The sequence below is a fragment of the Oryx dammah genome, unplaced genomic scaffold, assembly GCF_014754425.2.
Source record: "Oryx dammah isolate SB20612 unplaced genomic scaffold, SCBI_Odam_1.1 HiC_scaffold_27, whole genome shotgun sequence".
NCBI lineage: Eukaryota > Metazoa > Chordata > Mammalia > Artiodactyla > Bovidae > Oryx > Oryx dammah.
In genome coordinates this window covers 50,531,687-50,545,464 of record NW_024070211.1, presented here as the reverse complement: position 1 = coordinate 50,545,464, position 13,778 = coordinate 50,531,687, and the positions used below count along the sequence as shown (strand labels likewise).

The window sequence follows — 13,778 nt, the reverse complement described above, 5'->3', positions numbered from 1 at the left end:
AGTTGCTAAAGCTAAGTGACAGAGACTTTGTAAGAAGCACTGCTACCCTAAACTGATTCAACTAATAGATTTATATATTCAACTCTGGGCTGATCACCAGTTCATTAAAAAGTCAGAGAATCCTCCACATTTTAATTTCTATGGGTGAGTCATGTCTGACTCTTTGCAACCCTATGGGCTATAGCCCTTCAGGCTCCTCTGTCCACGGGATTCTCCAGGCAAGAATACTGGAGTGGGTTGCCATATCCTCCTCCAGGGGATCTTACCGACCCAGAAAAGATCTTTTATATCTCCTGCACTGGCAGGCGGGTTCTTCACCACTAGCGCCACCTGGGAAGCCCTTTAATCTTTAATAAACCTGAAGCCAATACTTCATCAGACTGACCACAGAAGGTGAAGAACCAGTTAGTGAATTTGCCATTCTCATTCCTCCATAGTACCACCAACATATGAAAACTTTAATTTTGTGTATGTGTTTGCATTTCTTTGTCCACAGAGTACATTTCTAACTCTAAGGGGAAGTGGTTGCAGCTAACTTTGCTGCTATTTGCATAATTGCAACATCAAATCATTCCCAGGTGAGGAAAAAAGCAGATACCTTCTCCTGGCGTACAAATCGGAGAAGGCGATGGCACCCCACTCCAGTACTCTTGCCTGGAAAACCCCATGGACGGAGAAACCTGGTAGGCTGCAGTCCATGGGATCGTGAAGAGTCAGACACGACTGAGTGACTTCACTTTCACTTTTCACTTTCATGTATTGGAGAAGGAAATGGCAACCCACTCCAGTGTTCTTGCTTGGAGAATCCCAGGGATGGGGGAGCCTGGTGGGCTGCCGTCTATGGGGTCGCACAGAGTCGGACATGACTGAAGCGACTTAGCAGCAGCAGGCCTACAAATAGAATACATAAACAGGAAAGTGTAGAAGCATTCTGTCTGTAGTAGCATTAAAAATTTATTCATTAATTCATTCACTAAACAAGGATTTACCAAGCTTCTACTGTCTGTGAGGCACTGTGCTCACTGCTGAAAATTTAAAAATCAAAATGAAGAGAACAAAGGTCTTGCCCTAGAGTAACTTACAGCCCAATCCAGGGGAGGTAAGACACACTGACAATTATAATGCTGTGAAATAAATACTTTGGGAGGGAATAGAATGCCTTTATAAAAGAAGTAAATCTTTACATTTGCCTTGAGTTCACCAGAGTGAGGGCATGCCTGGCAGAGCAAGCAGACTCTGCAGGCGCAAAGACATGCCTGTAGGCTTGAATTCAAGTTTCCATTAGGGAGCCGATCAGGTGCATATGAGGCTTGGGGATGAGGCTGAAGCTTTTAGCAATTTGGGCTTCATACTTTTCAATGGAAAATGACAAGTTTAAGTGGAAGCTATTAAATGTTTTTAAGCAAAAGACTAAGATAATCATGTTACTTTCTCAAAAGACCATTTTGGTAACTATATGAAAGATGCTTTGGGAAGAATGATTGTAAACCCAGTTAGAACGCTATTCCAGTACTGTGATGAGAGAGAAAGTGGTCTCCTCATGGAATCCCTAGGATTTCCATGGCTGAAAAGACCTTACTTTTTGAATGAGGCCAGGAAGTATGAAAACTATTGAGTTGGCCAAAAGATGTTACAAAAAACCCAGATGAACCTTTTGGCTAACCCAGTATTTATCATTTGAAATCAAGAGGGAAATCAGGAAAAAAAAAAAATCAATAGCTTTAGGCACTTAGAAAAAAAGTCTTTCTATATAACAAATTCTCAGGTGTCCAAAAACTGGTTCTCTTAACAGATGAACTAGTTTATTGAAGACTTCAGATTTTTTTTCTCTAACTTTGTAATTGCTAAAGTTTTTCTATGGTATGCCAGATGGTAGACAGAGGAAAATAAATTAAAAACACTAAATTTAAACAATTTGGCTCCCTGACTACTGCTTAATATGGAGATTCAAGGAGAAGGTGAAAATTCTCATTACACTGAAATGTGCAGATTATCTGTGTTGTGCATACATATACCCCTTACCTCCACGCATAAATCAGAGGTCACTGCAAGAGAAAACGTAAGAGAAAATGACTGTATTGACGCTCTAAAATACTCTCCCGCTTTTCAAATTAAAAGCTTTATATGGTCCCTTCACTTGAATAATATATGAGGTGCTCATCTCTTTCACTGGATGGGCTTACAGTTTGATGAATATGTTTTACAGCTGTGGTTTGATGGACATTCATCTCACGCGGGGCTCAGCTACCTAAGAACAGCGAGATTAGTTCAGCCAGCCACTCGCTAGGCAAATGAGGACTCATCTCGGATCCGACTGCATTCATTTGAGGGCGAAAATTATTCTCAGCTGCAACCCCAGGGAGACGAGAAGAATGGCTTAATTGCCCTCGCGCTGGTAAAAGGTGTTCTGCCCAGCTACTTAAAGCAAAATCGCATTGTCTTTTCACTGTAGAAGACATCGTTAAGTTTGAATTCCCACTCTTAAAACTCAGAAACGACTGCAGTTTTATTCTCAACGCTCTCTCTCGTTGAGAAATACCTACTAATCTGTATACAAGGCAAGAAATAAATTACGCTGAAGAGATCAAAGACGAGAGAGCGGATCCCCGGTGTTTTACTCTCGGTCTGGCCATCATGATCAAGGATGAAGAGAGACTGTTTTTTTCTTTATTGAGAAAAATGTTTGAGCTCGGTTTTACCAATTTTTTATACTCATTTAAAAAATCTTATTTTCCTATTGTTCAGGAAAATTTGATACTTTCCTTTCTTCTAAAAACATTTTCTTTTCTTGGACTCTCGTCTGCTGTGGGGTGTCAAATAACCCAAAAGCACACGCTCACGGGGAGGAAAAGCTTAACTCTGCAAAGCTGGCGCCGCAGGTCCTCCGGGAGGTGAGTGGGCGGAAACTACCTATCCCGGCGTGCCTGGCTCGCGAGCACAATGGAGCCCTGTCGTCATCCGGGTCACTGGGCTGTGCGTTCCGTGGGCGCCGCTGGATTCCGGCCTGGATCCCGCCCGGGGCGGAGGGCCCTGTAGGGCCGGGAAAACTGTGATTCCCGGCATGCCCTGCCACGGGTGCGCCTGCGTACGGGAGCTGCCGCGCCGGGGAGCGGGTAGGTATAAAGTGGAGTCATAGTTCCATGGAAACCAGCCTGCCTGATGCCGGACAGAGCCACGGGCGGCAGAAGGACTGTGGGGTGAGGCTGCGGGGCGCTGGGAGATGCGGGGTCCTCGGGGGCGAGTCGGTGGCTCAGATAAGGCCGCCGTCATCTCTCCCTGCCGCCCTCTCCCCTCGCTGGCGGAGTTTAGTGTAGTCTCGCCCTCCAGACCTCAAGACCCTGGGGTTTATGGCACTTCTGCACTGGATTCGGTTGAAAACCGTTTAGGAGCGAGGTTTGCATTGACCTGGCTCCAGCGAGGGGAGGATAGCCATCAGAGAGGGTCTGCCGATAAACCTCAGTACATCTTTTCTTTACATGTTAAGTTGGCGTTATAGGTTCCTGGGGAAACCATTTCGACGTTAATTATTTAGTTTTGCCACCTGTTATCTTCCTTCGTTTGCTTGTTAGCTACTAATTATGTTGGAACAACTTAATTTTTGCTCAGCTATCCCCGGATCCCCGTTTGCTACCCTCAATATCCCATGTACTGTCTGGCTCTGGAGATACAAGTGGTTAAGAATCTGACCTTAGGTGAAGCTCGAGTTAATCAGACTTGAAAGTCTCACAGTCATCTTGGAGCGCCCAGGGCTAGGTCTTTGAATCTTTTCTGTTCTCTTGTTATCCAGTCTCCACGGCTTTAAAAGCCATGTTGACAACTTCAAAATGTGTATCCCTATTCCACCTTTCTCTGCTGACTCCATATCTACAAGTTCATTCATGTATTGGGCATCTTCCCTGTTTTAAATTTAACATTTCCAAAACAACTCTTGATCTTTTCCCCAAAACTTGTTCTTCCTAATAGACTTTCATTGGCTCAATTACTGACAACACCCTCCTTCCAGTGCTTCCTTTGCCATCTAATCTATGAGCCAAACTTGTCTTGAAAATATGTCTGGACACTGACCTCTTCTTACTTCTTACTGTTCCGTTGCTTAGCACCCTGGTCCTAGCCCTCGGCGTCTCCCCTGGATTATTGTAGTTGCTTTCCAGTGGGTTTTCCTACTTCTGTTGTCTTTCTGCCATCTTTCTGTTGTCTTGGCTACCATCCAGGCAGAGTGATCCAGTTAAAAGTTAAGTTAGATCCCAGCACTTCTCCATTCTAAAACCTCTGAGTGCTCTGAGAATAAAGGCAGACCTTTACAGTAGCCTATAAGTCACTGTGTAACACAGTCCCTCTCACCTCATCTCCCAGTATTCTGTCCTTCACTTTGTCCTCCCCAGTCAAACTGACCTTACAGTTTGCAGACCCATCAGACATTCTGACTTAAGGTCTTTGCACTATATTCATTTTTTTCTGGACTTTTCTGTCCCCAGATATCCACATTCATTCCTGCACCTCCTTCACAGGTCTTTCCTTAAATAACATCTCAGTGAGGCTTTCTTTGACCACTTTATTTAAATTGGCAGTCTATACCACAGCCTCCATCCCATCTTCTTTCCAACTTTTTCATCATTGTACTTAACACAAATGAACAAACTAAACATTTAACTTATTTCTTCATATGGAATATAAGTTCCAGGAGAGCAAGGAGTTTGTCTCTCTAGATCATTGCTGTATTCCTTGGTGTCAAAACAGTTTCTGGTTCATGGTGGGCATTCAGGAAATGTTTGTTGGACATATGAGTTAATGAAGACAATATTACTTACCAAATTATTTTTTAGTGATTGTGATAAGCAACACTGAGTCCCTGGCCTGTTTTTGGAACCAACAGCATATAGTTGTAGTTATTGCCACATATAAGAATGGAGCTCCTGTCTGCAAAAGCAAATGTTGCCTTTTCAGAATCACCTGACTTACTAGATACTGCTTAGGACATTTGTCTTATTCAAGCCATGCTTTCAGTGAGGTAACCTGAGCTTTTTGAAAATACTTTCCCTAAACATAAGGACAGAACTGTATTAATTTGATAGGCATATTTATGAAAGTAATTGTGAATTAACTTTTTTAAAAATAAAAGCTTATGTCTTAGTGTTTTTATTATTGTCGCTTTCAAACTTCAAGACTTTAGGATCAAGGCTGCATTCAATGATATTTACTCCTTTTCAGAAATAGCATAGCACAGATACGTTCAAGCTATATAGTCTCTCTGTTAGAATGTTAGCAGTTAAAGCTCTTTTCTTGTAAGAGAAGTTATGGCTTCTATCCCCTTATGTTAAAGAGTTGAAAGTCTATTATAACTTAATAACTTATAGAATTGCAAGTTTACTGAATATAACGTCATAAAGTTCTGGCCACTGGCCTCCAAGTAGCCTGTGGATTGTGTATGAGGGCATGGTATCTCTGTTGCCTCTGCTTGGACCCGCCCGATAAGGGAGGACAGGCAGGGGTAGGAGTGAAAGTGAGAGTCTCCCCTGACTCTAAACCTGAGCTCAATATTTTCACTTGATCTCAAGTCCTTCCATTACTCTTACTCTAACAGGCTCTCAGGGACTTCTTGGTGGATGTTAAGGCTGTCGTTACTGGGCCATCATTGCTGCTTTGTTTCCGAGGATTCTCCTGACCTTAATATTGTTTGTTTCCCCATGTGGAGAGGGGATGGGGAAGAAGAATTTTAAACTAACCCTGAGACCTGTTTGTAATAAATCCTCCAAGGGATAATTGGCTTGTTTAGTTTTTGAATCAACCTCTTAAATGACCTGAACCTCAGTGATAGACTAAGAGAATATTTTGGGGACAACGCCATATATTTCACACAAAAACTAGATCCCCTGCACACCATCGGTTGGTGGCCCAGGCATCTCGATCGCTCCTTCTTTAGGATGAGTTTTCTATAAATCTCCTGTCCCTCAGAGGCTGGGGGCCAAGTTTATTCTTCCTTTTTGTTTGAGAGTATTTTTTTCTTTGCAGAAGCCTGAGAAGCTCCAGTATAGTTCAGGTTCAGGTGGGTGTGAGCGATGATGCCAATCAAATTCTTACCTAAACGTATATAGACTTTTCTCTTTTCTAAGCAAATGAAGCAGCTTGAGTTGTTTTTCATCTTGTTTTTTTGGCTGAATGCATGCACACCCTGTAAAGTAATGTAAGCATTTTGTATATACTATGGGTACCTTGAGGAAATAGCAGCAAAACTATGACATTTCAATAATTACATGAAAAAAATTTAAGTGGAAATCTACATCCTACTAAAAATAGATGGGGAACTCATAGTGCATTTTCTGTATTTTTTTTTCCAAAAATGAACTTTTATATTTGTGTTAGTATTTTTGTCTGACTTCTTTTAATCAGACAATCCTTTTTATTATAACCAGCTCCCTGGGCATAACAAGTTGCCCCCAGAATTGACCTTCCCTCCCACCTCAGGCACTGCTTGTTATTTCCTTTATCTCCTCCTCCTCCTCATTTGTCTACCAGCTATTACCTGGGACTACTGTGTATCCCAGGAATGCTATTGTTGCAAGAAACAGGAAAGAATGACTAACGAAAGTTTGTATTTCTCACATAAGCAAAGTTCGGAGGTTACTACTTTTAAATGTCAGGTTAATCTGAGTTACTGTGGGCTTTTCCATGTTCTAAGATGCTGGTGATCCCTGGCTTTGTGTATATTTAACAGTGAGGCACTGCATGGCTGACTTTTCTGAGAGCCTTCAGAGCTCTGGGCATCACACAGGAGGAGGAAAGGACTGGAGTCATCATTTCTGTTCTTTTTAATCAGGAAAAAAACATCTTCCCAGAAGCTTCTTGAAAACTGCCTAAAGCCTCACTGGCCAGGACATGTCACCGGGATGTGCCAGCTATAAGGGAGGGTGAAGATGTGAACTTTTCAACTTCTTTTGGAGAGACGACAAAGGAGCCAGCTGTCTATCACAAACCAGATTAAACACCCTTTTCTTACTTTATCTCACAACCCTTTGTCTGGTTTATTTCTATGTTGGCAGTAGCCAGACAGCAGGTGAAAGAACGTGGAATGGAGGGTAAATCCATGTTGTGTTTTTCATTGCTACTCCTCTATTTTCTCCCCACCCTCTACTATTGGTGGTTCCCCCAACCCTGGCCCTAGTTTCATGGCAGTAGAACCCGTCCTGGGGTTTGTCTTGTGGTTCTTCTATTACCTGAGGAACACTCTCCTTGCTCATGTAGTGACCTGAGCAGGAATCTAGAAATATGGCTTTTCCCCAGAAATGTAGATAAATCTCACTTCATATCTTTGTGTATCCAGAGACTCCACTGATACCTGCCTGTACTTTTGTCTTTGCCTTTAAGAATGCATTGAAAACATAAAAGCTTCTTTATGCCATATCCTTAAGCTGATTGTTAACAGAGAATCTGTTAAAGAATTCAGAAACGTTATGTGTGTGAGAAACGCATTATGTTTTATCAGTTCAGTTCAGTAGCTCAGTCATGTCCGACTCTTTGTGACCCCACGAATCGCAGCATGCCAGGCCTCCCTGTCCATCACCAACTCCCGGAGTTCACTCAGACTCACGTCCATCAAGTCAGTGATGCCATCCAGCCATCTCATCCTCGGTCCCCTTCTCCTCCTGCCCCCAATCCCTCCCAGCATCAGAGTCTTTTCCAATGAGTCAACTCTTCACATGAGGTGGCCAAAGTACTGGAGTTTCAGCTTTAGCATCATTCCTTCCAAAGAAATCCCAGGGCTGATGTCCTTCAGAATGGACTGGTTGGATCTCCTTGCAGTCCAAGGGACTCTCAAGAGTCTTCTCCAACACCACAGTTCAAAAGCATCAATTCTTCTGTGCTCAGCCTTCTTCACAGTCCAACTCTCACATCCATACATGACCACTGGAAAAACCATAGCCTTGACTAGACGGACCTTAGTCAGCAAAGTAATGTCTCTGCTTTTGAATATACTATCTAGGTTGGTCATAACTTTTCTTCCAAGGAGTAAGCGTCTTTTAATTTCATGGCTGCAGTCACCATCTGCAGTGATTTTGGAGCCCAAAAAAATAAAGTCTGACACTGTTTCCACTGTTTCCCCATCTATTTCCCACGAAGTGATGGGTCCGGATGCCATGATCTTCGTTTTCTGAATGTTGAGCTTTAAGCCAGCTTTTTCACTCTCCTCTTTCACTTTCATCAAGAGGCTTTTTAGTTCCTCTTCACTTTCTGCCATAAGGGTGTTGTCATCTGCATATCTGAGGTTATTGATATTTCTCCCAGCAATCTTGATTCCAGCTTGTGTTTTTTCCAGTCCAGCGTTTCTCATGATGTACTCTGCATAGAAGTTAAATGAGCAGGGTGACAATATACAGCCTTGACGTACTCCTTTTCCTTTTTGGAACCAGTCTGTTGTTCCATGTCCAGTTCTAACTGTTGCTTCCTGACCTGCATACAGATTTCTCAAGAGGCAGGTTAGGTGGTCTGGTATTCCATCTCTTTCAGAATTTTCCACAGTTTATTGTGATCCACAGAGTCAAAGGCTTTGGCATAGTCAATAAAGCAGAAATAGATGTTTTTCTCGAACTCTCTTGCTTTTTCCATGATCCAGCAGATGTTGGCAATTTGATCTCTGGTTCCTCTGCCTTTTCTAAAACCAGCTTGAACATCAGGAAGTTCACGGTTCACGTATTGCTTATGTTTTATAGAGGAGCACAAAGGAGCGAACTCTTGATCAGAAGCATAAAATAAGACTAAAAAGAAAATTTGTACACTTTGACCTTCATCATTCCATTTCCCTTAGCCCCTGGCAACCACCATTCTATTCTGTTTCTATGAAATTGAATTTTTTTCCCATTGGTTTGGTGTTTAGATTCCATATATGAGTGATACCACACACTTTTCTTTTCCTCTGTCCAGCTTAGTTCACTTAGCACATGCCCTCCAGATTCATCCTGCAAATGGCAGGATGGCCTCTTATGTGGCTGAATAACATTATAAATCACATCTTCATTCATCTACTGAAGGACATCTGTTGTTTCCATATCTTGGCTGTTCTAAATACTGGTACAGTGAACATGGAAATGCAGATACCTCTTTAAGATACTAATTTTATTTCCTTCAGATATTTACCCAAGAGTGGGATTGCTGGATCTTCTGGTAGTTCATTTTTAATTTTTTGAGGAATCTCCATACCGTTTTCCGTTATGTTTGTACCAGTTTACATGCCCACCAACAGTGCATAAAATTCCCTTTTCTTCACATCTGTGCCAATGTTTGTTGTCTTTTGTTTTTTAAAAAAATAGGGGGGGTTCAGGATTGGGAACTCATGTACACCCATGGCGGATTCATGTCAATGTATGGCAAAACCAATACAGTATTGTAAAGTAAAAAATATATATATATAAAAATAATAAAAATTAAAAAAATAAAAATCTAAAAAAAAAATAGCCATTCTAACAGATGTGAGCTGCTATCTTGTGATTTTGTTTCCCTGATGATTAGTGATGGTAAGCATCATTTCATGTATCTGTTCGCCACCTGTAAACCTTCAATAGAAAAGTGTCTTTTCAGATCCTCTGCCCATTTTTTAATTGTATTGTTTCTTGGCTATTCCACTATATGTGTTCTTTATATACTTTGGATATTAGCCCTTTAATATGGTTTGCAAATATTTTGTCCCATTCTGTAAGTTCAGTTCAGTCGCTCGGTCGTGTCCGACTCTTTGCGACCCCATGAATCGCAGCACACCAGGCCTCCCTGTCCATCACCAACTCCCGGAGTTCACTCAGACTCACGTCCATCGAGTCAGTGATGCCATCCAGCCATCTCATCCTCTGTCATCCCCTTCTCCTCCTGCCCCCAATCCCTCCCAGCATCAGAGTCAACTCTTCGCTTGAGGTGGCTAAAGTACTGGAGTTTCAGCTTTAGCATCATTCCTTCCAAAGCCTTTTCAAATAAGAGGATCTAGTATATAACATGGTGGGGAGAAGGCAATGGCACCCCACTCCAGTACTCTTGCCTGGAGAATCCCATGGACAGAGGAGCCTGGTAGGCTGCAGTCCACGGGGTCGCTAAGATTCAGACACGACTGAGCGACTTCCCTTTCACTTTTCACTTTCATGCATTGGAGAAGGAAATGGCAACCCACTCCAGTGTTCTTGCCTGGGGAATCCCAGGGACGGGGGAGCCTGGTGGGCTGCCGTCTATGGGGTCACACAGAGTCGGACACGACTGAAGTGACTTAGCAGCAGCAGTGTATAACGTGGTGACTATAGTTAAAATGAGATTGTATACTTGACAGTTACTGTGAGAAGGTCTTTAAGCATTCTTGCCACAACAAAAAAGTTAGCTACATTAACTATACAAGGTTTTTAATTTTGTAGATGAAATTATTTTGATTTTGGTAAACATTCTGCAAAGTATGTGTCAAATCACATATACACTTTATATATATTCAATTTTATATTTGTCTACTATGATTTGAGCAAATACCAGGCGATAATGAAGGACAAGAGGAGCCTGGCATGCTTCAGTCCATGGGAGTCACAGAGTTGGACGTCCGTTAGCAACTGAACAATAACGTTCCTCAATAAAGTTTTTTCCTTTTATTTAAGTAAAAAGAAATAGAAAAGCCATTCTCTGGGACCTGTAGGGGAAAGATAGAAGGTAATTGAAGAGCTATTCCATGATGAGAAAATGTCTTCAATGGCTATAGCAATATTACGTTGGCAAGAAGCTCAGCCTTGCCACAGTCCTCCCCCACCCCCTCCATGGTTCTTAAATCCTGCCATCAATTTTAAGACTTAGTTAATTCCTTCATTGGTTCTGGGGGACCATCTTCAGTGACTTGAACCTGAGGTAGTCCCCACTTCCATTGCCTTTGAGGTAAGGAGAAGAGAGAGTAATTACACACTAAGTTGGGGAGAAAGATGTGTTAATAATATCCCAAGTGGGGCCTTTGTGAGCACATTCTCATAGGTACAGTATTGCTAGTGATGGTTAAGGTTTACAGTTTGTTTAGTGTAGAAATGTCTGTACAGGATGGAGTTACAGGAAAATGTTCTTAAAGTTTCCACCACTGATCTTGTCATTGAACTTTGGAAACGTGATTCAGTGGTGAGAATGCTTTTAAGCTAATTCTACTTCTGTAATTAATACATGAAAGAGTAGTGTTGCTACTCCCAATTACTCTATGTGCTCTTGAGGGAGGAGTCTGGTAATTTGATGTCAGTAGCTGTAGAAGGAAATGGCAACCCACTCCAGTGTTCTTGCCTGGAGGATCCTAGGGAGGGGTGAGCCTGGTGGGCTGCCGTCTGTGGGGTCGCATAGAGTCGGACATGACTGAAGAGACTTAGCAGCAGCAGCAGCAGCCATAGAAGAGTCTTTGCTATGAAGTTAGTTTGCAAGTTATTTTTAAAAGTCACTGCTTCAAGGTATTTGATGAATCTATTTTATGGCAACTGCTCAGAGGTCCAAGTACTTCAGAATTGTTTTTATCAGAAAGTTTGGATGGCAACATGTTAAAATGAAAATGGCTGGTAATGAAAGAGGTAATAACTCCCTCAGCCAAGTTATAGATCCTAGTGTATGTCTAATAGTAGCAGACAGGATAGACTGTGATCAGTAGTGAACTACCCAACAATCTGTGGCTTATAACAACATAAGTTTATTGCTCACTCACACTGTGTCATGGATGGGCCATGGCTCTGCTCACGTCATCTTTACTCTGGGATCTTAGCCTATGGAGAAGGCCCTATCTGGGATGTTGCTCATCTTACAGAGAAGGGAAAAGAAAGAGCTGATGAATGACAAGTTGGCTCTTAAAGTTTCTATGTGTCTGTTCAGTTGCTTCAGTCGTGTCTGACCTTTGTAACTCCATGGACCATAGCTCACCAGGCTCCTCTGTCTACGGGATTTTCCAGACAAGAGTACTCGAGTGGCTTGCCATGCCCTTCTCCAGGGATCTTATTGACCCAGGGATCTTCCTGACCCAGGGATCAAACCCTCATCTCCTGTGCATCTTCTGCATTGCAAGTGGATTCTTTATCGCTGAGCCACCTGGGGAAGCTCCTTAAAGCTTCTACCCACATTTAATTGACCAAAGCAGGACACATAGCCATTTCCAAGCTAAACAGGACAGGGATGTATAATCCTCACAGGAAGGGGCAGTTGCTATCTTGAACAATAATATAATCAACTACACTAATATTGTAACTTTATTTTCAGGTGCATATGGAAACTACAATGTCCAGACCAGTCCTCTCTCCAACCCGCATCAATGCTACAGCTTCTGAAACATTCACAGTACTTCAGCAAAGGATGAGAATAGTTGAAGAACAGACCAGTTCTCTGAGGGATGACCTAATAATGTTGGACTTTGGTGACAAAAGGTAGCAAATGAAAAATGAACACTGTAGGTTGAGTTTTGCTTCACTGGTTACAATAAAGAGTCACAGTATGGATGGTTTGGCAGTTGAAATAAGTATTTAGAAAATAATTGAGAAATAACCATTTTGAGTAGAATATTAATTGGAAAATATTTGCAAGATAAAGGGTTGTCCTCCTATAATAGAACTACTACCACTTCTAAACAATACTTATATTCAATACTTGATTAAAAACAAATGTAATTATTTACATAATTAGAAAATTTGATCCTTTTTGTAAAAATAGACTTTTATGTTAAGATGAACATCTCACTTGATTCATGCCATTAATATGATCTGTATTTTCTTTCTCCAGATTTATTGTAAATTAAGAGAGAGGTTTTAAGTCTTAAAAAAAATTTCATAGTTTAGATTGCTGCTGCTGCTAAGTCACTTCAGTTGTGTCCGACTCTGTGCGACCGCATAAATGGCTCCCCTGTCTATGGGGAGCCTCCTCACCAGGCTCCCCTGTCCCTGGGATCCTCCAGGCAAGAACACTGGAGTGGGTTGCCCTTTCCTTCTCCAATGCATGAAAGTGAAAAGTGAGAGTGAAGTCACTCAGTCGTGTCCAACTCTTCACAACCCCATGGATTGCAGCCCACCAGGCTCCTCCGTCCATGGGATTTTCCAGGCAAGAGTAGTGGAGTGGGGTGCCATTGCCTTCTCTGAGTTTAGAATGAAGTACTCAAAAAAAGAACTGTGTTTTTCCTTTGTGCTATAGAAGAAGTTATTCCCATTAAAAGTTAGATTGTTAAAGGCCTGAAGAATATGGGTGCTTACACAGCCAATATTGAATTTACTGGTGTGATTTTCTTTAAAATTACATATATATATTTTCATGAATGTCTCTTATGAAGATCAAAAATTAGTATGATTGGTGTTATAGCACCTATAGAGTAAATAACTGTTCAGCAGTTAAAAGATTAAAACTGTACCAATGTTGAGTATGTCAGAACAAAATAGGAATTTTTATTGTTTTTATTTAAAAATTTTCTAAGAAGGATGTGAGTATATTGCCTCCATGCTAACTAATTCTTAATTTTCTATTATAGAATTAGCATTTAGCATGTTTTATGTATCACTTGTTTTTACATACAAAGCAAGTTTACGAAAAATTCAGATTAAAATAACCATTAAAATGTCAGTAACTTTAACCCATCCCACACTGGTCTCATTCTCTTTACCTAGTTGTTGTCATTTAGTTGCTAAGTCATGTCTGATTCTTTGTGACCCGGTGAACTCTAGCCCACCAGGCTCCTCTGTCCATGGGATTTACATAATAGTTCTCTCTATAGTTAAATTTGCAGAGGCTATCAGATATTTGTTAACTAAAGAACTTACTGTTTTTTCTCA

The 13,778-nt window shown here is 41.5% G+C and overlaps 1 protein-coding gene across 4 annotated transcripts in view; it reads left to right on the top strand.

Annotated features, from left to right (window-relative positions):
* The first annotated feature begins 3,017 nt into the window (after window positions 1-3,017).
* CCDC150 (coiled-coil domain containing 150) overlaps window positions 3,018-13,778 on the top strand; it is a 90,887-nt gene continuing 80,126 nt past the window's right edge. For all 4 annotated transcript variants that reach the window (XR_005719042.1, XM_040228885.1, XM_040228884.1 and 1 more), the window contains exons 1-2: window positions 3,018-3,113; window positions 12,226-12,389. Coding sequence is in view for 3 of the 4 variants with exons in the window: in XM_040228885.1 (XP_040084819.1) it covers window positions 12,232-12,389 (158 nt within the window). In the remaining variant the exon portion in view is untranslated. The remainder of the gene's footprint in view (window positions 3,114-12,225; window positions 12,390-13,778) is intronic.